Source organism: Neomonachus schauinslandi, chromosome 11, assembly GCF_002201575.2.
Source record: "Neomonachus schauinslandi chromosome 11, ASM220157v2, whole genome shotgun sequence".
Lineage (NCBI taxonomy): Eukaryota > Metazoa > Chordata > Mammalia > Carnivora > Phocidae > Neomonachus > Neomonachus schauinslandi.
In genome coordinates, this window is record NC_058413.1 from 72539341 (window position 1) to 72565368 (window position 26028).

Consider the following 26028-nt stretch of genomic DNA (forward strand, 5'->3'; position numbering starts at 1 on the left):
ATCTTCCCCTTTCTGGACCTCTGTCTCCTGCTGTGTAAAGTGAGCCCAGTGAGAGACAGTAAACCGCAAGGCCTCGGTACGTATGAGAAATAATGGACCACTACGTAGAGTTTGGCGTGCGCGCGGGCTTTTCCGGCGCGGCCGTCCCAGCGGCCCTCGCGGGAGGCGGGACTAGCCCGATTCCCGCCGCTTGGTCCCGCCATTGGCGGGCGGTTTGAATGACGGAAGTGACGGGAGCTTGGAGATGGCTGCCCCGCAGGCGCACAAACGGCTGTTGGGAAGCTGGTGGGCCGCGGGCCCAGGGGCCGTCTCTGTCTGAGCTGCAGTTCCTGATTCCCGGCCCCTGGTTTTCAGGTGAGTGACGGACGCGCCGGCTTCCCGCGGCCCGGGCGCGCATAACCCCCCGAAGCCCAGGAGCTGGGGGGTGTGCTCACCGGGAAGGGGATGCCGTGAAGGCGCGGCGTCGGGAACGCAGCACGACCCGAGCTTCTGAGGCCTTGGCGCACCCCGGGCCCTGGCTGGCATCGGCCTGGCGGCGGTGAGGAGTGCGGGGAAGGGAGGTGCGTCCCGAAGCAGACCCGCAACGTGCTGCCAGAGGCTGCTCCCCGGCCTTAGGCGCGTGTGGTCGGTCTTGCGCGCCGTCCCGGGGTGGGGTCGCGCGGGGTCCTTGGGCTTCCCCACCGCGGGCGGCCGGGAGGGCCTCTGGGGCTGCTGCTGCAAGCGCTTCTCGCTGCGGCCTGCCCACCCTGCCCCTAGGCCCCCCCAGGACTTGTCCTGAAACCCGGGAGCCGTTTAAGAGCACTGCCTGGAATTGTTTCTAGCAGAGAGCGTGCTCTTTTTTGCTCTCACCTTTAACTTCTTAGGTAGTTAGTCCTGCCACAAACTGAGCTTTTAAAACAGTGGGGAATGTTTGAGTCCTTAATACTTAGAAAGTATCTGGCAGTTTCACATTAAGTCACGTAATTATCAGAACAACCTGTTGGGATAGATGTTATGATTCCCATTACATAGTTTAAGAAAACGAGACCACAGTAACTTAAACGACCTGGCCAGTGTCTTCCTGGTGTAAATGGTTGTGATGAGTCTTGAACACAAATCTTCTAAGTCTAGTATTTTGTGATTACAATATACCAAATGCCATTTAATTCTCAGGACAAAATCTTAAAAAATAAGTTAATATCATCTGGTATTGGATAGTATTCACAGAATATAAAAATCCATACTGATATGAATAAATGATTTAATAAATAAGAGGGAGCAGGGGAGACTTCCTTACAGTGGGATTCCAATTGATAAGTGTAGAAGGAATAATGGAAATAGAAAATGCTTTTTGGTAAATGCTATAGTTAATGCTTCAAACAACCGTCAGTAGATACTAAGGAGCAAAGGTGTAATCAGGAACATGATATTTATGTATAGTCTCAACTATTTCTCCAAATACTTATAAAGGAAAAGTATAGAGACCTGGTAGACACCACCTAATCAGGAATCAAAATTAATATCACCAGTTAATATAATGCACTGAAAAAGGGTGCATCATCACTTCCGTGTTCTTGGCTAAAAATGTGTAATCTCAGTCTAACCACAAGAAAATATTAAGCAAATCCAAATTGAGGGACATTCTACAAAATAACTGGCCAGTAGTTTTTAAAAGTCAGGAGGTTGAAAAGAAAGGCACAAACTGAGGAACTGTCTCAAATTAGAGGAGTCCAAGGAGACATGACAATTTCGACAGCCATGAGAATGGTATTCACAGACCTTCAGCTCCTGTGTTCTGAAATCCATTTGCATGGATGCTTCCCAGGGCTTCCCAAGGGCTGTTTCTGGCCAGTGACTGAGCATGGCATGGGAATTAAGGCAGGCCTATTCCTGAGAAACAAGGCTTTCCCTTAACTCCTCAGAGATCTTACTGAATCTTCTTTAGACTGCATAGCAGTCATCTACCCAACTTTCCCTTCTTCCATTCAGTGTCAGATTTGCATGGAAGTCTGAAGTACTCCCAGTTTTTACTAGCTCCCTCCCATTATCCCTCACACAGGCATTTCTCCTAATAAAATCTTTGTGGGTTTAATCCTATCTTGTCCTCTGCTTCTTGGAGGACCCAGAGTAACACAGCAGTCGAAAACAATGGGTTGTCCTTGGATTGGGTCCTGGTTCAGAAAATGGACGTTAGTGAAATACTTGACAAAATTTGAATAAAGTCTATAAATTAGTTAGAAGTATTGTGTTAGTGTCAGTTTCTTGGTTTCGGTCATTGTGCTCTGATTGATGTTTAGAGAAGCTGGGGAAAGAGTATATGGGAATTCTAAGTCTGAAATTATTTCCAGATAAGTTAAAAAAATAAAGTAGAGAAATTATTCTACCACATCTCAGGAGGTAAAAGTACCAAATGTATGTTTCCTTGTAATCCTCAAGCAATTGAGATGATAGATACTCAAAACAATCTGAAAAAACAGGATTTTTTCCCTTTTTTATTGAGGTATAAGACGCCTTAAGACACAAATCTAAGTGTATCATTTGAGGAATTTTTACATATGTATACATCTGTGTAATTATAACACAGATCAAAATACAGACCATCTCTGGCATCCCTGCAGGCTCCTATGTGCCTCCTCCTAGTCATTAACCTACAGAAAGGTGACCCCTGTTTTAATCTCTGTCATCATGGATTAGTCTTGCTTGTTTTTGAACTTCATATAAATGGAATTTTACAGTATGTTCTCTTTTTTGTCTTTTTTTCCCATGATACTTTGTCTGTGAGATTTATCAGGAATTAGTTTTGATATTTTGAATATGAATTCAGAGACCTTCAGAAAAAAATAAGACTGAATTTAATCTTGCTCATTTTTTCTTCTTTGTTCGGTCCTTCCTTGTTCATCAATCCCCACTAGCAAGAAATACCAGTTTAAACAAAAATTTCCTCATTCCACATGTTTTAGCATATCAGAAAGTTAGGAGCCATATGGAATAAGGAAACCAGATTCTTCCTTTGGATCTGCCAGTAGATCCTGTCACTTAGGTGAAGTCCTGTAACAGAAGAGGCCTTTGATTCTTCATTTATAAAATGAAGACAGCACTTTACTTACTGTTACTTTATTTACTAGAAAAGATTTTCAAATGCAAGCAATTATTTCTTTTTGGCATCAGAGTCCGATTAGTCCCTATTAGATAACTTTAAGTCCTCCTAGCCCAAAACAGTATCCATCCATAGTTTGTGAAATACTGCCTGATAGTTGTCATTTGTTAAATTAATTTGAATATTAAAATAAAACTATAACCTCTGTCCTTCAGTTGTTAGGAATCTAGCTAGGAAAGGTACAGTGTAATTGATGAAAAACTAGAGCAAGGTCATACCAAGACAGCATTAGATTCGTCTCCAAGTTGAGTGTAAAGATAATGTGCATTCTGGGTGGGCAAGTCAGGAATGAGGTGGTGGGTGGGTGAAGCAAAAATTACTAGAGGATAGTCTGATGAAGAAGTGGAGCTTCAGCAAGCTTCAGAAGGATGTAAGTATCCATGTTATAATCTAGGGAGGAGAGTGAGAACACCTGAATGTCAGGGGCATTAACTGATCGGAGAACCTAAACACCTGACTCATGCAAACAATCATTCTCAGAGAAATTTTTTAAATGGTCATTGATTTAAAACCATCACACCATTGTAATTATTAAAGAATTGTTGAGGGGTTGATGTGATTCCATATGATACAGTGACACCTGGTCATCAAGTTATATACAACAGACTGGGAGTTGAAACTAGGGACTGGGAGCCTTTTGCAATTACACGGTCCTGCTGGTTATGAACAAGTTATCAAAGTTCTAAAGTGTAAAATTGTAATTGCAAAAACATTTATTCTATGCTAAAACATTTTTTTAAGTCTTTGTGCTTTTTTACATTTAAGATAGGTAAACTCTGGAAATCCCAGTCAGAAATAAGTCAGGTCCCAGATACTCTAGGTAAGCAACACTCTGCTGTCATGGGGGAAAAACTTTTTCAGTAATTCTGATTGACCTTCCTTTTAACCCCTTCTCCCCATTTGAGAATCGTTGACTTAAGTGCTGAATTTAATAATTGCAATTTGTAAATATATAAGCTGGACTCAGTTTACCCAAATTATTTTGTGTATATATAGTCCTTTTAATGTCAAGTATTAAATGTATTTTAAACATTGTTCTAATCTTTGCTGCCCTGTTTTAATAGACATCTTTCTTTCTTTTTTTTTTTTTTAAATTCAGAAACTTTATATTTAAAGTACCCAGAAATGAAAAGAAAGGTAGTGAATGCTGGCAAGCTGAGACTGAGTCCTAATGAGGAGGCTTACATTTTAAAGGAAGATTATGAAAGGCGACGAAAACTAAGATTGCTGCAGGTAAGATTCATCTGGAACATGGCTTCAAATTCTTTGTCTTCCCCAAATTATTAGTGTTTTTTACAGTAGAGAGTTGTGAATGTTGCATTTAAAACCCTTTTCTGGCTGTTTAAGAGCCCTGGTTCTTGTGTATTAACTAGTTTAGGAAAATTTGAAAAAATAGGCTGAAATGGTAAATAGATGAAGTTTGAGATAGGGATTATTTGACTCTATAATTACTGGAAAATGGTTCTTTAAACAATTTTCAAACTATATGTTACTGATGAAGATTAGAGTAGGAAGATTAGAATGGCTTTGAAGAAGACTTAATGGAAAGATTATAAGCTGCTGTAACATTTATTTAAGAAATTGTAGATTATTTTCTAGAAGTCTTTTCAGAGTAAGATAGTTAAGCCCTTGTGAAGCATGTTTTTAGGTGCCATTCTATCTGAAATTGGGGATGATGTACCACAAATATGGACTTCTCATCTGGCTCTATACTCACCTGGGCTATAAATTTTATTCTTTTTTACTTTTTTTTTTTAAGACTATTTATTTGAGAGAGTGAGCAAGGGAGAGAGAGAACACGAGTGGGGGGAGGGGCAGAGGGAGAGGGAGAAGCAGACTCCCTGCTGAGGCGGGAGCCCAAAGCAGGGCTCCATCCTGGGACTCCAGGATCATGACCTGAGCCAAAGGCAGCCGCTTAACCGACTGAGCCACCCAGGCACCCCTGGGCTATAAATTTTATTGAACATCTTTACCATTTTAACCTCTTACCAGTTATGTAAATGATAATGGTAGTCCTGTTAGTGCTTGGGTTGGGGAGAAGATGATAGCTAATAAGTTAGAGAACTTTAGAAGTAGTCTTAAGGTTTTAACTTTTTTACGTCACTGGATTTTCCGCTTTACAGAGGCCTTATCTAATATGGATATTCGGGAGAATTGATATACCTGAGGAGATATCGCTTCTCGGCCTTTTGGCTAAGATCAAGTGTGATATACCTGAGGAGAATTCATTGAAGTTCCTATTTCCAAATAGCTTTTCAAAAAACTTGAAGTAAGCCTCTTTTCATATAATCTGTTAAATATGCATTCTCTAGGTTCGAGAACAAGAAAGGGGTATCGCTTTACAGATAAGAGAGGACATAAAACAGAGGAGAAATCAGCAGTTAACTCGTTTGGCAGAGGAACTAAGGACAGAATGGAAAGAATCACAAACTCAGAAAATAAAGAACTTGGAAAAGCTGTATTTGGCAAGTTTAAGAAGTATGGGAGAGGGACACCAACAGGCCAAAGAAAATGTAAGTGAATGCTTATTTCACTACCTGTCTGGTAGTGGTATTGGTAAAAAGTAAATTGTTTATAGTATACATGCATGTATAGAATTGGTTTTGGCCAGCCTGAACTACTTTGTTTTCTACGATTATTTTTTTTAAATTATAGTTCGCATTCAGTATTATATTAGTTTCAGGTATACAACATAGTGATTCAGCAATTACATACACTATGCAATGCTTATCCTGATAAATGTAGTTACCAGCTGTCAACATACAAAGTTATTAGAATAATATTGACTATATTCCCTGTGCTGTACTTTTCATTCCTGTGACTTATGTATTTCATAGTGAGAAGTTTGTTCCTCTTAATCACCTATTCACTCATCCCCCACTCACTCACCTCTGGCAACCACCAGTTTGTTCTCTGTGTTTATTAGTCGATTTCTGTTTTTTTTGTTTGTTCATTTGTTTTTTACAAGTGAAATCATAAGGTATTTGTCTTTCTCTGTCTGAATTATTTTACTTAGCATATTACCTGTAAACTCCATCCATACTGTCACAGATGGCAAGATCTTATTTTTTTTATGACTGAATGATACTCCATTGTATATATACACCATATCTTCTTCATCTCTGTATCTGTCGATGGACTCTTGGACTGCTTCCGTAATTTGGCTATTGTAAATAATGCTGCAATAAACATGGGGGTGCAGGGGCGCCTGGGTGGTTCAGTTGGTTAAGCGGCTGCCTTCGGCTCAGGTCATGATCCCAGGATCCTGGGATCAAGCCCCGCTTCCCGCTTTTGCTGCTTCCTGCTTCTTCCCGCTTCTGCTTCTTCAGGCTTCTTGCTCAGTGGGGAGTCTGCTTTTCCCTATGCCTTGGCCCTTTCCCCCCTCAAATAAATAAATAAAATGTTAAAAATATGGGGGTGCATATATCTTTTCAAATTAGTGTTTTCATTTTCTTTGGGTAAATACCCAGCATTAGAATTACTGGACCATTTGGTATTTTTATTTTTAATTTTTTGAAGAACCTCTACTGTTTTCCACAGTGGCTGCACCAAATTACATTTCCACCAACACTGCGTAAGGATTCCCTTTTCTCTATATCCTCACCAACACTATTTCTTTTTGATACTAGCCATTCTGACTGGTGTGAGGTGATATCTCATTGTGGTTTTGATTTGCATTCCTCTAATTAGTGATGTTGAGCATCTTTTCATGTGTCTTTTGGCCAGCCATATGTCTTCTTTGGAAAACTATTCTGATCCTCTGCCCATTTTTATTTTATTTTATTTTTTTAAAGATTTTATTTATTTATTTGACAGAGAGAGACATAGCGAGAGAGGGAACACAAGCAGGGGGTGTGGGAGAGGGAGAAGCAGGCTTCCCGCTGAGCAAGGAGCCCGATGCGGGGCTCGATCCCAGGACCCTGGGATCATGACCTGAGCCGAAGGCAGATGCTTAACAACTGAGCCGCCCAGGCGCCCCATCCTCTGCCCATTTTTAAATTAGATTTGATCTTTGTTGTTTTGAGTTATATGAGTTATTTATATATCTTATATATATTTTTCCAACACTATTTATTGAAGAGGCTGTCTTTTCTCCATTTTATATTCTTGCCTCTTTTGTCACAGATTAATTGACCATTTAAATGTGGGTTTATTTCTGAGCTCTCCATTCTGTTCCCATTGATCTATATGTCTGTTTTTGTGCTAGTGCCATACTGTTTTGATTACTACAGCTTTGTAATACAGATTGAAATCAGCAAGTGTGATGCCTCCAGTTTTGTTCTTCTTTCTTAAGATTGCTTTGGCTATTTGGGGTCTTTGTGGTTCCATGCAGATTTTAGGATTATTCTAGTTCTGTGGAAAATACTATTGATATTTTAATAGGGATTGCATTGGCTCCATAGATTGCTTTGGGTGGTATGGACATTTTAACAGTTCTTCCAATCTGTGAACATTGAATATCTTTCCATTTATTTGTGTCATCTTCAATTTCTTTCATCAGTGTTTTTTAATTTTCAGAGGACAGGTCTTTTCACCTCAGTTATATTTATTCCTAAGTATTTTATTCTTTGTTATGTAATTGTAAATGGGATTGTTTTCTTAATTTCTTTTACTGCTACTTTGTTATTAATGTATAGAAATGCAACAGATTTATACGTATTTTGTGTCCTGCAACTTTACTGAGTTCATTTATTGTAATAGCTTTTTTTAAGATTTTTTTTTTTTATTTATTCATTTGAGACACAGAGATAGAGAGAGAGAGAGGGAGAGAGCATGAGCAGGGAGAGAGGCAGAGGGAGAGGGAGAAGCAGGCTCCCCGCTGAGCAGGAAGCCTGATGCGGGGCTCGATCCCAGGACGCTGGGATCATGACCTGAGCCGAAGGCAGACGCTTAACCATCTGAGCCACCCAGGCGCCCCTATTGTAATAGCTTTTTGATGGAGTCTTCAGGTTTTCCTATATGTGAAACTATGTCATCTGCAAATAGTGACAGTTTTATCTCTTCCTTTCCAGTTTGGATGCCTTTTATTTCTTGTGTGATTTCCGTGCCTAGGAATTCCAGTACTATGTTGAATAATAGAGTAGACATCCTTGTCTTGTTTCTGATCTTAGAGGAAGAGCTTTCAACTTTTCACCATTGAGTACGATGTTAGCTGTGGGTTTTTCATAAATGGTCTTTATTATGTTGAGATATGTTCCCTCTGAGCCTGTTTTGTTGAGAGTTTTTATCATGAATGGATGTTGATTTTTGTCAGATGCTTTACCTGCTTCTATTGAAATTGATCATATGGTTTTTGCCCTTTGTTTTGTTAATGTGGTATATCACATTAATTGAGTTGTGGTTTTTGAACCATCCCTGCATTCCTGGAATAAATCCTACTTGATTATGGTGAATGATCCTTTTAATGTATTGCTGAATTCGGTTTGCTGATATTTTGTTGAGGATTTTTGCATCTGTGTTCATCAAGGATAAATGGATGTGATTTTCTTTTTCTGCAGTTTTTGTCTGATTGTGGTATCAGGGTTATGCTGGCCTTGTAGAATGAGGAAGCATTCCTCCCTCTTCTATTTAATGGAATGGTTTGAGAAGGGATCAGTATTAACTTTTTTAAATGTTTTGTAGAATTCACTGGAAGTCATCTGGTCCTGGAACCTTTATTTGTTGGGAGTTTTATGAATACTGATTCAGTTTTATTACTAGTCATCAGTCTATTCATATTTTCTATTTCTTCCTGATTCAGTCTTGGAAGATTGTTTCTGGGAATTTATCCATTTTTTTCTAGGTTGTCCAGTTCATTTTTCATAGTAGTCTCTTCTAATCCTTCGTTTTTCTGTGGTATAACTTCTCTTTCAAATTTTATTTGATCTTTCTTTTTTCTTGATGAGTCTAGAAAATGTTTCTCAATTATGTCTCTTTTCAAAAAACCAGCTTAGTTTCATTGATCTTGTTTATTATTTTTTTTAATCTATTTTTTATTTATTTCCACCCTGATCTTTATTTCCTAACTTTTACTAACTTTGGGCTTTGCTGCTTCTTGTTTTTTAGTTCCTTTAGGTGTAAGTTTGGTTATTTATTTGAGATTTTTCTTGTTTCTTGAGAGAGGCCTGTATTGCTATAAACGTGCCTCTTAGAACTGCTTTTGCTACATCCCAAAGAATTTGAAGCATTGTGTTTCCATTTTCATTTGTATCTACATATTTTATTTCTTCTTTGATTTCTTTGTTACCCATCTGTTGTTTAATAGCATGTTATTTATTCTCCATTTGTTTGGGTTTGTGGTTTTTGTTTTGTTTTTTTCATTTTTTTTCTTGTGATTGATTTCTAGTTCCATACTGTTGTAGTTGGAAAAGCGCTTGATATGATTTGACTTCTTAAATTTATTGACTGTTTTGTGGCCTAACATGTGATCTGTCCTGGGGGATGTTCCATGTGCACTTGAAAAGAATATGTATTCTGCAATTTTAATTTTTTGGGATGTAATGTAACTCTATATATTTTAAGTCCATCTGTCTGAATGATCTGTGGATGTAAGTGGCTTTTAAAGTCCCCTGCTATTACTATATTACTGTCACTTTCTCCCCTTTATGTCTGTTAATATTTGCTTTATATATTTAGGTGTTCCTATGTTAGGTGCCTAGATATTTACAATTGTTATAGTCTCTTGTTGAATTGATCCCTTTTTATTATGTAGTGCCTTTCTTTGTCTCTTAGTATAGTCTGTTTTTAAAGTCTGTTTTGTCTGGTAATAGGTATTGTTACCCTGGTGCTTTTTTTTTTTTTTTTTAAAACTTCCATTTGTATAGAGTATCTTTTTCCAGCCCTTGACTTTCAGTCTGTATGTGTCTTTAGGTCCAGAGTTGGTCTCTTGTAGGCAGCATGTAGATGGGTCATGGTTTTTATCCATTCATTCACCCCCTTTTTTTTATTGGAACATTTAGTTCATTTACATTTAAAGAAATTATATTAATAGATACATACTTTTTGCCATTTTGTTGTTTTCTGGTTGTTTTGGTAGTTCTGTGTTCCTTTCCTCTTCTCTTGCTCTCTTTGTCCTTTGATGACTTTCTTTAGTGTTAATGCTTGGATTTCTTTCTCTTTGTGTGTCTATTACGGGTTTTTGGTTTGTGGTTATCAGGTTCATATATAATGTCCTATGTATATAGCAGTCTGTAATATTAAGTTGATGGTTGCGTAAGTTTGAACACATTCTAAAAGCACTACCTTTTTATTACCCCCTTTCACGTTTTGTGTATGTGTTGTAGTATTTTACATTTTTTATTTTGTGTGTCCCTTAACTAATTATTGTAGATATAATTGATGTTACTACTTTTATCCTTTAATCTTCATACTAGCTTTATAAATGATTAATCTGCTACCTTTACAATATATTTGGAATTTTTTCCTTTCATAGTTTTCTCACTTCTAGTTACAGCTTTTCTTTTCCACTTAAGTCCCTTTAACATTGTAAGGCTGGTTTCATGGTGATGATTTAATTGTTGACATTTTAATTATTTGTCCTGGTGTGTGCCTCCTTGGTTTCATGTTATTAGGTGTTCTCTGTGCTTCCTGGACCTGGAAGTCTGTTTATTTCCCTAGGTTAGGAAAGTTTTCAGCTGTTGTTTCTTCAAATACGTTTTCTGCCCCTTTAGTCTCCTCTGGGATCCGTATAATGTGAATGCTGTTACGCTTGATGGTGTCTCAGGTCCCTTAACCTATTCTCATTTTTTAAATTATTATTTTTTATTTTTGCTGTTTAGCTTGGGTGCTTCCCACTACCCTGTTTTCCAGCTCACTGATTCATTCTTCTGCATCGTTTAACTTACTGTTGATTCCCTCTAGTGTATTTTTCATTTCAGTTACTGTATTCTTCAATTCTGATTGGTTCTTTTTTATATTTTCTCTCTAAGTTCTCACTGAATTCATCCACTCTTAAGTCTGGTGAGCATCTTTCTCACCATTACTTTTAACTCTTTACCAGGTATATTGCCTATCTCCATTTTGTTCAGTTCTTTTTTTGTAGTTTTGCCTTATTCCTTTCATTTGGAACATATTCCTCTGTCTCCTCATTTTGTCTGACTTTTTGTGTCTGTTTCTGGGAATTAGGTGAAACAGCTCCTTCTCCTGGTCTTGAGGGAGTGGCCTTATGTAGGAATGTCCCCAGTGTAGACTGAGTGTGCCTGGTAGCTTTGGCTAGCCAGCTGGAGCTGCTACAGTTGTGGGCCAGGTGTGCTGCACTGAGGGACCAGCCTGATGGGACAACTAGAGTGGGCTTGGGCATGGACCAGGGGTCTCAGGTGCTCTCTGCTGGGGCTGTACTGGCAAGATGACTAAACTGGAGCAGGCTGAGGTTCCCGGGGTGCTCCGTGTTGGGGCTGCCCTGGCAGACCTGCCTCAACTTTTTTGTATATTAATGTATTTCAGTAATGCTGCTAGATGCATTTCCTAGTAAGAGTCACATCAAGTAAAATCTGTCTTCATATGGTGTTTACATTGGAATTATTCTCTTGTAGTCCTTAACTGTCTGGGTAAATAAAATAACCTTCTGAATCAGTTGTTGATTATTTCAAGCATTTTGGACAGATTCATTGGGGTGAATTCAGATTTCCCATTTTATTATGATTCTTCATACCTCTAAGACATGTATAGTTGAATGTTGTGTATACACTTATATTTCATTCACAAATAGTAAAAATTCTTTGATGACTTTCAAAAAGGCAAAGTAGAGCTTTAACACTGTTCTCTGACCATGTTTTGTTTATTGTGAGTTATGGTTGGGAAACACTAGATTCTGGTCCCAGAGATAGTCACACAAAATAAATAACCTGGTTCCAGAGAAGGCAGGTCTTTGATATCAAACAATTAGGAAAATAAATATCTTTAAAGCATGTGACAGTGAAATATGTTCTTGCTCCCTGGGTTTAATCTAATCTGTGTTTTTAGTAATAGCCTTAGGTTGTGACATCTGATATTTATAGTTTTATTTATGCCACCATTAACTTTTTGCTTTAGTGCACGGTTTCCCAAACTTCAGTCATTTGAATACCTTCATGATTTTGCCCTGACTGGAGAACCATCCGTATTACTTATATGGTTGGCATTTTAATCTTGTTTAACATAACATTTTAAGTAATATATATTTTTAGGAACCTGATTTAAATGCTCTGGCACAGCGGGCAGCAGAAAGAAGAAGAAAAGCAGAAATGAGGCATAAAGAAGCTCTGAAATTACAGAAAAATAAAAAAGAAGAACTAGTGAAACAAAAAACCTGGTAAAGTAATAATCAAATTTACCACATTTTCCACTGAAACGTGATATGGCTAGAAGTAGAGAGTACATTGGGTACTGTTTAAGCAGATATTAAATATAAGTCATATGGTATATCCACTGGTGTGTTAATGCAGTGGAGGTGCAGTTTACCTCGGTGCACAAAGTAACACGTGAACTTTCTCTTCTCATATGAGTTTGACAATTACTTAGTTTCTGGAGAAATGTATGGCTAGTTCAAAATACATGTCCCCCAGAATCTGCCTCTGATGTAAAAAAAATAAAAATCAGTGCAATTAACATGAAAAGAGGTTTAGACTCGTGGCAAATCATTTTTGCATGTTGTAAAGATGATGGAGCCTGTTACTAGTCAACAGTGCTTATTTTATACAGTGACCCCCATCTTTATCAACATTTCTGGTTTTTAATCTACACTATTGTAAATGAAGAAATATTAGATGTTTGTTGGGTCAGTTTCACCATAGGGCTTTATGTCAAAGATATACCTCTTGGTACGCATTTTCTTACGTGTCCAGTGTGTATAGATTGTTTATTAAACAGCATATTGAGCCTGTGGGATCAGATTGGAGGATTTCTTGAGATCCTGTGGCTTTTATATTTTAGACCATGAGGGTTGTGTTCTAACATTACCTGAGAGATTAATTTAGGACATCTCTTGTTTTTCAAGGCATATAACAGCTCGAAAGGAAGCACTGCTTATGGAAAAAGAGAGATCGGCCAAAATTACAAGTCTGCCACCACCACCTCCAACTCTTTTTGAGGTGAGTTACTTTGAGTGTTGAGAAGAACTAGGTTATCATACTTCACCTTTACTACTAGAATTCAATGCAGGTCAAAATTTCATTTGTTTAAACTTAATTTTTAAGCTTACAGGTAACACATGAGTATGTCTGGAGTATTTAAAAATAATCCTAGATATCATTTTACCCATTCTTTAGTATGTAACTCTGATATATAATTACTTTTTTTAAAAGCGCAGTACTCATATTCCTGATATCTAATATTCAGTCTGTATTCAGTTTTTACCAATTGTCTTAATTTATTTTAGTTGTTTCAAAAACCATGTTTTTGATTTTTAAAAAACTGTAAGTGGTTTGGTCTTTTTTTTTTTATGTCCTTTAATTATAGTGGGAAAAAACAGATTATTTGCCCTATCAACTTTTTCACATTCAAGATTTGGGTATTGTAAATAGTTACTACTTTACAGGTAAAGAAGTTAGGTTTGGATAAATTTACACAAGATTACATAAAGTGGATGAGTGAAGTCTATTTCTCTATGGGAGTAATATGTGTGCTTTTGTGATCTGGAGCTTGTTTTTGAAAAGACATTAAGTAAAGTGGAAATTAATTTTAAAAAGGTATTGGTTCTTTTGTTTTAAAATAGCTTGCTGTAGTTATTGAAATGGCTCTTTGGATGATTCTCACGATTACATAGTTATTTTTATCTAAAAAATAGAAGTAAAAAAACCCCCCATAAATATAGGGATATCTGATTTCATTGTATATAGAAGTATATTTTATGTATGTAAGATCAGCTTAAGTACCAGATATTGCCATCTTAAGCCTTTCATTTTGTCAGCCTTCCTGTTTTTATATGGAGCCATCTGCACGCCATTTGATCCAAGATTCAAATGGGAGAGTCAGATTTCAGTCACTCCCTCAGTATGGTGTTAAAAGACAAGCAGTATTTTATCCATGAAGCATTTTGATTACCTTTATTGTAATTCGTAATGTTCCTACCAAGCCAAGGTCATATATTTACATAAAGCAAATAAAACATGTGTAAGTGTAAATATGAATGATGTGCAAATGTGTAGCTATACTTTTTTCCCCAACTTTTTATTACAAAAATTTTCAAAATACAGGGGCGCCTGGGTGGCTCAGTTGGTTAAGCGACTGCCTTCGGCTCAGGTCATGATCCTGGAGTCCCAGGATCGAGTCCCGCATCGGGCTCCCTGCTCGGCAGGGAGTCTGCTTCTCCCTCTGACCTTCCTCCCTCTCGTGCTCTCTGTCTCTCATTCTCTCTCTCTCAAATAAATAAATAAAATCTTTAAAAAAAAAATTTTTTTTTCAAAATACAGAGAAGTTAAGAGGAAAATAGTGAATAGTTGTTTATATCTATACATGTGTATAGATTTCAAACAGTTGTATGTACAAATGTATACATTTGAATGTAAGTTGTGGAGATGACATTTCATCCTGAATACTTCATTACGCTCCTTATAAGAATTAAGGACCTTCTCTTATGCAGCCACAGTATCACATTAAGGAAATTAACATTGATTTCTTAATACCACTTAATACACAGTCCGTAATCAAGATTCTCCAGTTGTCCCTAAATTGTTTTATTTTACAACTTCTTTTTTAAACCGGGATCCAGTCGGGCTTCACCCGTTGCTTCTGCTTGATTTGTCTTACTCTCTCTCGGAATTATCTCACGCAACCTGGGTCAACTTTTTTATTTCAGACTTTTTGAAGAGACTAGTTTCTCATATTCTGTATTTGTCTCATTTGGTTATGGTGGTGACTACAAGAGATCTCTATCATAAAGGTCTATTTTTCTCTTTTCAATTACCTAGTAATCTGGGAGGTCATATTCTGGCACCAGACAGGTATCTATCATCCTTCTACGTTTATTCATTGTCCTACTTCTGTTTGAAAAAAGAAAAGACAACTTTCTCATCACTTGGCATGCACTAGCATAACCAAGTGATCAAACTTAGAATCCATAATAGGAGAGCAGCTTGCCACTCTGTGCCTCCTGCTGTGGTGTAGTAAACTATACAGCATCCCCGAGTTAGTATTCTTGCCTAAGTATACTCTAGCTTTTAAACCTACATTCCAGGTAATGGAAATACAGCCCATGTAGAGAAAAATGAATAAGGATAACTGATTAAAAACAAAATTACTTTTTTTTATTGGGTCCAGTTTTTGGGGGGGGGGGCGTCCAGCTTTAATTGAAAATACTGTTAACCTAATACTCCATTGTCTGTGTTCCTTTTTCAGAACATTGAACTAAAGAGAACTTCTAATGTGAAAACCGGTAGATCCACCTATCATCATCTTTGCACTTTTGTGAATAGAGAGATGGACACAAAGCAGGTGATTGACTTACTGTTGTTCATAATCTGCACTTTGTTTCTCTATTCATTGAAGTGAGTTATATCTGTACATATTCTCTATGAAAAATTTGGAACTATACACATAATCATAAACTATAGGAAAAACAACTACAATTCCATCACCTAAAAGTAATGTGATTAATACATTAATGAATTCATTATAGCCTTTATATATAAACATATGCACACTTTTCAAAACAATTTTTTTTTTTTTTAAGATTTTTTTATTTATTTATTTGACAGAGAGAGACACAGTGAGAGAGGGAACATAAGCAGGGGGAGTGGGGGAGGGAGAAGCAGGCTTCCCGCCGAGCAGGGAGCCTGATGTGGGACTCGATCCCGGGATCCTGGGATCATGACCTGAGCCGAAGGCTGACGCTTAACGACTGAGCCACCCAGGCGCCCTCAAAACATAATTTTTTATAGACACTTAATAGTTCATCATAGATTTAACTATTCTTTTGTTCATTTCTTTTTGTTTCTGTAAATAATGCAAACATAATCTTGTACATTTTTGTCTACAACTCTGAGGTATGTTTAGAGTAGACTCCTAGAAGAGAAATTACTGGTTCCAAACTATGTAACATTTGATACAATCATTAAATTGGATATGGATCATTAAATTGCTTTGTAAAAAGTATCGGCAACTTATGAGAATGACCATCTTATCATACCTTTCTCCATTCCCTTGTATGGATGATTATGGTTTAGAAATTATTGCCAGTCTCAAGAGTGATAAATGATAATCCTTGTTATTGAAATTGCTATTTCTTTGTAACTGGATTTTAATTTCTTTTCATGTTGGATATATTTGGCTCCTGGGAAAACTGACTTTCTCAATATAGCTTTCCTGTGGAGTTTAGATCACAGCAAATACACATTTTGGTTACCTGCTTAATGGCAGTTGTTAAAATCGCTATTCATCAAGACCTAAGATGAGTATTCTCATTGTAGAATTAACTTCCAAGAAATAAGAATAAATCTTGATTTGTTTAAAATCATAAATTATTATTATAACTTGAATATTACTATAACAAAAAACAATAACTTCAGTCTGTAGCTAACTTGTTTTTGTGGTTACTACATTACATTTTGCAGTACTAAATAGTTCTCTCTCAAGTAATATTGATGAAGAAAAATGTGTGTTTACCTAGCTATAGTATAGGGTACCACTGATAGTCTTACAGTAAGTTATTAAACTTTTCTCTTTGATCGTAACTAAAAGACCTCTCTCCTCTTCAGTTTCTGGCTTGAAGATTGGATCAGTAGTATAATGCAGTTTTATTAAAACAGTCCCACAAACTGAAGCATTCTGATATTTTCTTTATTTGCTACTTTATACCATCACTTGAGAAAAATCTGTCTCTTTTAAACCTTGTGGAGCAATGTGTTTGGTTTTCCAGATAATAAAATTACTTCAGACTTTTCGTCTGCATCTAAGCTTATATCACATGCACAATAATTTAGCATCTTTTCTGGAGTAGAATGATAGGATCTTTACAGCAGGAATCATGCAAAAAATACTTGCCCTCTCGGCATACGTGGTTGGTGATTTCTTTTTTTTAATTTTTTAAAGATTTTATTTATTTATTTATTTTTTTTATTTTTTTAAGATTTTATTTATTTATTTGACAGAGAGAGACACAGCGAGAGAGGGAATACAAGCAGGGGGAGTGGGAGAGGGAGAAGCAGGCTTCCTGCTGAGCAGGAGCCCGATGCGGGGCTCGATCCCAGGACCCTGGGATCATGACCTGAGCCGAAGGCAGATGCTTAACAACTGAGCCACCCACGCGGCCCCCATGGTGATTTTTTTTAGCAGCTTTCTGCAAATAAATTATTTTCATTTGTTCAGTCAGCCTTTTTAACATGTACGAGTGCTATCATATTTTGCTTGAATCCTGATAAAGTAGTTCTAAAATCTCTTACATGCCATAAAATTTGTGTTTGGCTGAAGAATAATTGGTCAGTCTACTATATCCCCACTTAGAGCCAGTTCTTCTCTGAATGTTCAGCCACGCTTACTTTCTATGCACACAACTAATAGAACATGCTTGCAATTTCTAAGTTATTCATGGCCTTCATTGTGTTTGTTCCTTTGTCAACGATAGTTGCATAGCATTTGTTTAAAATGGATTTTTTTTTTTGGTCCTAGAAGTATTTTTCCTTTTTTTTTTAAAAGATCTTATTTATTTATTTGACACAGAGAGCACACGTGGGCACACAGGCACAGGGAACAGCAGGCAGAGAGAGGGAGGAGAAGCAGGCTTCCCGCTGAGCAAGGAGCCCGATGCAGGGCTTGATCCCAGGACCCTGGGATCATGGCCTGAGCTGAAGGCAGATGCTTAACCGACTGAGCTACCCAGGTGCCCCTAGGAGTATTTTTCTAATCCAGTCCACTGTACTGTTTGTTGTGAGACCCAGCAAAATAGACAAGTAAGGCAGAAACTCTGCTGTCATACTTAAAAAGATTTCTGTCCAAATGTCTGATGTACAAGATGCAGAAATAGCATATTTAATAATAGCTTACTGTTCCATGCACTGCAGAGTATAATTCATGGAAAAGATTTTAGAAACGTTTTCTAAAAATTTTTGCTTGGGATTCACAGTTTTTGCAATATTCCTATACCTTCTGAATTTAACTACTAAAAATGTAATCTAACAATTATTTCGACCAGATTTTTGTATAAATTTTTAGTGTCATTAACACAAATCTATAAGGGATTGTTTTCCTAAAAATTCTTGTAAAATCTTGTTTTAAGGTTAGGGCAGTGACTCTAACCCTTATTTTCTTCATATCCTTTATATACCTCATTGTGTTTGGACTGAGTATGTTTGTTGTGAGTGTTGTATATTTTAAAGTTTTTCCTTCCCTTAAAATTTTGGTTTAGCAAAATTGACATTCTGCTATTAATTCACCCTTAAATGATATGACGAATTTCCAAACAATTTTTTTCTTAAAAATATCATGGCCTAGGGCGCCTGGCTGGCTCAGTTGGTTAAGCCACTGCCTTCGGCTCAGGTCATGATCCTGGAGTCCCGGGATCAAGTCCCGCATCGGGCTCCCCGCTCAGCAGGGAGTCTGCTTCTCCCTCTGACCCCCTTCTCATGCTCTCTCTCTCTCTCTCATTCTCTCTCTCAAATAAATAAATAAATAAATAAAATATCATGGCCTAAGTGCAATGAAATATTGTTCCTAAAAGTTATTTCATTTAATTTTATGCATTTTAATTCCCTAAATAAATGTTTTGGAGACTACAGTATTGATTTAATCTAGCTTTCGTTGTTCTGCCTGGTTTTATGTAGATTTGTATAAATATTTATTGGCTCAAAATGGATATAATATTGAAAGTGTTGACGTGGTCTGCTTGCTCCCAAACCCAATGTCTCTAATTTAGCCTCCAGATCAGGGGTCATAAGGTACTATCTGACATCAGCAACAAATCATCTATAGAACCAATCAAGAGAAAGGGTTCTACTTGTCCAGGCCTTCTTGGACAACCAAAGGACTGGCAGCTGGGGTTTATCTTTTCCCTTCTGAAGGCTCAAGGGTTACAGCTTTATAGATAAGATCAGTCCTGATCATAAACTTGTGTACATTTGCACAAAACAGTAGAGTTAATCTATCCCTCCTTGCCTTAAATCCCTGGTGCTCACCTCTTTTCCATGCTAATAAGTGCCCTTTTCGGTATGTTGTCCCCCTTCCCAATAGGGTATTTCCCTCTGCATTAAAAACCTGTTCAGGCAGATATCCTTTCTCTTCATTGATTTTCTTAATTACACCCCGGAAACTGCTGCTGCTTCTGTTATCTTGATATTTTTAAGCCAAATCTCTTTCTAAAATTATCAAAGCGTCCTTTGCTTGCTTTAAATTCTCCAGCTTTAGATCTTTCACCTTCCTTTTGCTTTAAGACTTCCTTTTTCTTGGGTGCCTGGGTGTGTCAGATGGTTAGGTGTCTGCCTTCAGCTCAGGTCATGATCCCAGGGTCCTGGGATCGAGCCCCGCATCGGGCTTCTTCCTGCGCGGGAAGCCTGCTTCTCCCTCTTCCTCTCTCTGTCTCTCATTAATAAGTAAATAAAATCCTTAAAAAAAAAAAAAAAACTTCCTTTTTCTTGAATCATATTAGAGTTTATAGGTTATGTCTTTTCTTGTAGCAATTCTGCACCTACAGAAAAGCTGCATTTTCAATATGAGATAAAAGTTATTTTGCAAAAAGTGCAAAGTTTTCATGCCTGCTGTTGTAGCTGCAGCGATAGCTTTATAAATTCCCTTTTCTTTTTTTACAATTTCCTCACACTGGATTCATGGCAGGCAACTGCAGCTGCAGACCACAACCCACAGTGTATATCAAGCAGTGCAACTTTTTCTTGTAATGTCATGACTTGTCTCTGCTTCTTGAGAGCACTTCCAGTATCACTAGTGGTACTTTGTATGGGCCCCATGATGTTATTCAGAGTTTACAGTATTACTCTCATAAACACAATGAAAAATACACAAGAACCATGAGACAATCACTTTTTTTTTTTTTAAAGGTTTTATTTATTTGACAGAGAGAAAGACAGCCAAAGAGGGAACACAAGCGGGAGTGGTGGGAGAGGGAGAAGCAGGCTTCCCGCGGAGCAGGGAGCCTGATGCGGGGCTCGATTCCAGGACCCTGGGATCATGACCTGAACCAAAGGTAGACGCTTAACGACTGAGCCACCCAGGCGCCCCGACAATCACTTTTTGCCACCATATACAATTTACTGGAGAGTTGAATTGCTCACACAGAAATGATTAGTGTCACACAGTGCTTTAAGCAGATATAACACTTGAGCTCACTGCGATAGCAACAGGATGTGGCTAAAAATTACAGATCTGTACTACAGTTAATTTTATGCAATTATGACTTAAATACTGAATCTTTATGTTTATATTTCTCTCGACTGTGAATGTCTTCCATGTTTGGTCTGTAAGTGCTTGTGCAAGTTTTGATAAATTTTAACTTTATATAAGAGATTTTTATGTATTTATGGCAGTAAATGATAAAATAGACTGGTACCTTACATATATTTTATGCATTCATGGCATATCTAACTTTTCTTAATTTTTCAGTATTTCCAGGCTACATGATTCATCTGCTAGTTTTTTCAGATATTTGCAAATCTCCAAAATATTTTCCGGTATGTTTACTGGAATAAACCCATGTTTAAGTGGACTTGCACAGTTTAAATCTGTTAAGGGTCAACTATGGTAGCTTTCATAATCATCATTATTTCACCTAAGAATTTTGACATATGAAATAACATAAGGAGATGTTTACTTAAAGTTACATTTGGAATGCTTACCCATATTTAAAAGTGAACATTCAGGCGTAATAGTAAATCCAGGTAATGTGCCCTTCCCCCACTTACTTGCTATTGTTAGCTTGGTGAGATGATAGCTGACTGAACAATCACATAATCATTGATTATGTACAAGTTTTAGGAAGTCAGAAATTATATTAAAGTAGTTCAGTGATTTGGCCTTCCTGAGGTTGAAGTCAAGCAGCAGATGTTGACTGAAAACCAAAGACAAATCTCAGTGCTTCCCTAAATGACCTTTGCTGTCTGTGGCTTCTTAACTACTGGCTTTGTGAGTGCTTACAACACTGTTGTTTTTCTGGAATTTTTTTTTTTTTTTTTAAGATTTTATTTATTTGAGAGAGAGAATGAGAGAGAGAGAGAGCACATGAGAGGGGGGAGGGTCAGAGGAAGAAGCAGACCCCCTGCTGAGCAAGGAGCCCGATATGGGACTCGATCCCGGGACTCCAGGATCATGACCTGAGCCGAAGGCAGTCGCTTAAACGACTGAGCCACCCAGGCTCCCTTTACTGGAATTTCTTAACAAAACAACGATGGGGAAATGTGTGGGTAAGAATAGTGTGATCTGGTTTAAAATGAACCAACTTGCTAAACTTTCACTAACAATTTGATATTTTTCATATATACATGTGCTTGGTAACTGTGGGCATTTAAAAATACAACTCTTCTTATTTAATTTTATATAAGTAGGAAAACATGATTTTAAGGTTGTTTTTTAGTTATCACTTTATTTCACAATTTCTAAAATTGTCTAAAATGTTATTAATTGCTAGCCAGATCCTCATTTGGCTGCTGAAGAAGAAGCTAAAAGATTGGAAGAACGACAAAAACAAGCAGCACAGGAGAGAATGGAACAGTGTGAAAAGGCTCATGTACGGGGTTTCCAAGCAATGAAAAAAATCCATTTGGCTCAAGTAAGAATTCTGGCTGGGACCGCTGCTGGTAGACGGACTGAAAGACTAGGACTAACTGATTAGTATAAATGGTTTCAAAGTACAGAGGTATGAAGAATGGGAAAATAACAGTCTTGATTCACGTCATTTCAAGTTTCCCGACTTTTACCTCCTGTTTGAAATTCAGGTTGGGTGCAGCAATTCTCAGGGTATATTGCTGTCTAAAAGTTTTTGTAATGATGAATTTATTAAAAGTTTAATATTTTCATCAGCCAGAAATGGCCTGAAAAGAAATTAATCACTTTTCTTATTTAATGAATTGCATTTGTACTCTGCAAATTTTAGGATTCTGTTTATTAAATATTTACTGAGCAAAGCACTTGTTGGCTTTGTAGAGTATTGATTCAAAGGTAGAGTCATGATCCTGGCTATCAGGGAGCTTTGAAAAATTGTGTCATAGAGCCATACGATACGTATTATGAAAATTGGCTTTATAATTTTAGCTTCTGTCACGCTTATTCAGTGAGTGTTTATCCTGAAACATAGCATAAAAATGATTCATTTTTGAAGTCAGACCATTTCTTCTGTATTTGACTAATGCATCTGGATGTTTCAAACACTCAGTGTGAAGAGTGAGTTTTTAATTTCTGTGGGAATTAAAGGTCTTAAAGTTCGTTGGTATAATTTTAACTGATTTATAAATGACCTTCCTTAAATTTTTAGATTTTATAAACTGGGAGTAAATTATGATTAAAATAACTGATTGTCTGAATTATTACCAGTAATTATCATTTAAGATTTAAACTGATAGAAAAAAAGTGTGAAAAGCAATTATAAACTGAACGCATTCTTCCATAAATCAGAGTGTTTAGTGGTTAAGAAGGTGGACTCCACAGTCTGCCTGGAATTTTCTCCCTTCTTCACTGCTTAGCTGGTTGACCTCAGCAAGTTACCTAGCATCTCTGAATTCTGTTTTATTGTCTGTTTTGTGAGGATTAAATGAGTTTAGTAAAGCCCTTAGAATTGTGCCTGGAACTTACAGGCTCACAGCAAATGTCAGTGGTGATGGTAGTTGTTATTATAAAATAATTCAAATAGAATAATATGCCATACTTTCAGTGAGCCAGAAATCATATATTCAGATAACGTTGAAGTTTAGTGAAATCGTTTGAATCTTAATATAAAAGAAATGAATTTATAAAACTTCATATAAGAATAAGTAGTGTTTATATTATCATTTGGCAAACACTATTACACGGGCTCTCTGCCTTTTGACTTAGTGTCTCTTACGTGAGAATGGTCATCAAAACGTGCAATCTCACCACTGGTAGAGGATTTCCTTTTCCCCGGGGGAGCCTTTTTGCTGCAGACCCCATTGTGCCTTGGGATCTTGTTTCCTGCTAGAGTCTGTTGTAACTAGTATTTGGCCTCTACCTGCTTCTCCAATACTATCTTTTCTCCTTGTGCATACCCTTTCTACCCATACCCTAGAGCAGTGTATTCTCCCCGAATGCCCCGTACCTTCATCTCCATACCTCTGTGCTCCAGCTACTATTTCTTACTTGTGCTCCTTCTCCTTCACCCACTTCTATCTGGCTAAATCCTCAACTAAGGGGATGAGAGGTCTTCCCTTATCCTTCCTCACTATCCTTCACCACCAAAATGTAGTTAGATAACCTCACTAAAACACTGTACTTAAACTTTCATATTAGCCAGACCTTTTAAGGTTAAAGAAGTACATTCAGAACCCCTTTCATCATGGGGATTTGTGAGCGTGTGCAGTAACAAGAAATATCTGTTAAGCCAGTCACTCTGGATCGTGGTCCTTGCCCGGGACTGTTACGTACATCCTGCTGGCTGCAGGGAGAACTGGAACAAAGTACACTGCAGGAGCCACGGCAGCTCATAGAGACTGTCACTTCACAGCCATCCTGAGAAAGGAGATCTGTAACCAGCAGACAATTTGGAAACTTTGTGGCCGACCTATCCTTCTGTAATGCTAACATTATAATACTAATTACCTGCATGTTGATCTCTAGGCTAGGAGTGAGATTGTGTTCCTAGCATCTCACGTGGTACCTGGCTTTCAGTAAATGTCTTTGAATGAACAGTTATGTCTTTTTGTGGCAGAAACAGGGAAGGGGCAGGGAGAAAACTCCAGGCCTTGTTCCTCATGATTTCTCCACTTTTCCCTTCCTGTTAATGTCACTGTCTAAAGTCTGTGACCGAACTGTTATTGATAAGTCCCTCTGTTCTTGAAGACTCAGGAGAAACTAATGAAAGAACTCAAACAGCTCCACCAAGAGGACCTGGCACGTAGGAGACAGACTGTAGCGCAGATGCCACCACAACTAGCTGAGCTTCCGTACAAACGCAGTGAAATGAAAGAAGACTGGCAGAGAGAGCTGGAATTTGCCTTTGAAGACATGTACAATGCAGACAGGAGTAAGACTCTTTCACTTGCCGTAAGCTTTCAGCAGTGCTTCTAAGTGTTTTGCTGGGGGAATACATTTGTATTGACAAAGCAGTTTTTATGTTGGGATGAGTTCTTGGTTTGAAAGTGGCCCTCATATTTTAGACTTAGAAATGATAATGGCCTTTCACGGGACGCCTGGGTGGCTCAATCGGTTAAGCATCTGTCTTCAGCTCAGGTCATGATCCTGGGGTCCTGGGATTGAGCCCTGCATCGGGTTCCTTGCTCAGCGGGGAGCCTGCTTCTCCCTCTGCCTCTGCCCCTGCTTGTGCTCACTGTCTCTCTCTCTGACATAAATAAAATCCTAAAAAACAAATGGCCTTTAAAATTTTATGCTCAAGTTCTTTTTAGTCATTTCAGAATGGAAACCTATCTCTCTCTCTCTTTACTGAGAAGTGAAAGGAAACCTGATTTTGCACCTCGAACCAGAAACTTTGCCCACTGAGACTGATCAGATCCAAGATGAAGAACTGGACCTTTCAATGGAACAAGAAAGTGTAGGAGAAACTGAAAACATTCCAGTGACAGAAGCTGAAACAATATGTTCTAGTGAAGCAGACGGTAAAAACAATTTCTGAGCTGAATATTACCATATTTCATAGAAAAAAAATGCTAGTAATTTGCCAACAGGAAAATCTGGTCTAATTTTAGTGCAAACAAATGACTAATACTAATGGGAGTGATGGAAGAAAGAAGCCATGTTTTTAGATTTTCCATCATTAAAGATCCTTTTCATATACATAGGAGGAAAGTCATTTTGTTCACATGTACATATAGTCTGAAGATTTTTAGGTTAAGTTAGATGCCCAATTCTGAATTTCTTTGAAGGCTCAGCATTATCTTTAGACTTCCATCAAATCAGCAAAGATCCTGCTATGTTAATTACTGCTAAGTACTTCATGAACAATAATGAGTAACACAAACTTCAGTCTCTCTTCTAAACTTCACCTCTCTCCCCACCATTCTTAATTCTTTCACTTGGCTGTCTCACAGCTACTTAAAGCTCCCTGTCTGACTATACATTTAAACCTCCCTTGCGTACTGAAACCTTGTCTTCTTCATGTTAGTGAATGATACCACAGTCTGTAATTGTCTTAAGCCAGACCAGTGAACATTACCTGTAACACCTCCCCCTTTACTTCACGTCTCCTTAGAGACCAAGTTCTCTTTATTTTGATCTCTCCCCCTCCCCTGCCACCTACTAATACTGCCTTTGTTCAAAACCACTCAAGCTTTCTTATAAATCTTTATCCTATACTGTGGATAGGTACCCCTTTGAGGTTCCAACTCTATGTGGGTCTCCTGTTCAACTCCTCAGGTGAGACTCCTATTAGACTCTACGTTCTATCCCTGTCTCCTATGTCCACACTGCTGTCTAACGGTGTAAGGTTACTGTGCTTTGTCAGAAACATCAGAAGATGGGTTTAAGGTTCACTTCCTTCCAGAATTCCCAGTTATACTTTCTTTCTAGCCTCTGAAGAATCTTTGATTTCCTTACCAGATCAGCAGTGCCTTTAAGGAAGATAGTTTTACTGTTTCATCCAGCGTTTTCAGTTTTTTAATTGGGAGTATTATTCAGATCTCTAGTTTGTCAGAATTGTAATTCTTGCCTTATCCAAAGGGACAGTTACTTTTCAGCTCCTGCTAATCCCATTTGGAATTGCTCAATGTTGCCAGCTCTCTTGATTTTTCAAAAGAATGTAGGAATCCCATTGATTCAAAAAATCCTTTTTTAAAAAATATTGGCAACAAATTTAATTTCTTAAATATGAGTGCGTC

At 37.7% G+C, this 26028-nt stretch overlaps 1 protein-coding gene across 1 annotated transcript in view; it reads left to right on the plus strand.

The window, feature by feature from the left end:
- Positions 1-243: 243 nt before the first annotated feature.
- Positions 244-26028, plus strand: part of CEP295 (centrosomal protein 295) — a 54277-nt gene continuing 28492 nt past the window's right edge. Inside the window, 9 exon segments of the mRNA XM_044919747.1 lie at positions 244-354; positions 4236-4369; positions 5449-5649; positions 12280-12404; positions 13089-13182; positions 15428-15523; positions 21657-21797; positions 24038-24221; positions 24643-24810. Of these exon segments, the coding sequence (XP_044775682.1) occupies positions 4262-4369; positions 5449-5649; positions 12280-12404; positions 13089-13182; positions 15428-15523; positions 21657-21797; positions 24038-24221; positions 24643-24810 (1117 nt within the window). The 5' untranslated portion in view covers positions 244-354; positions 4236-4261.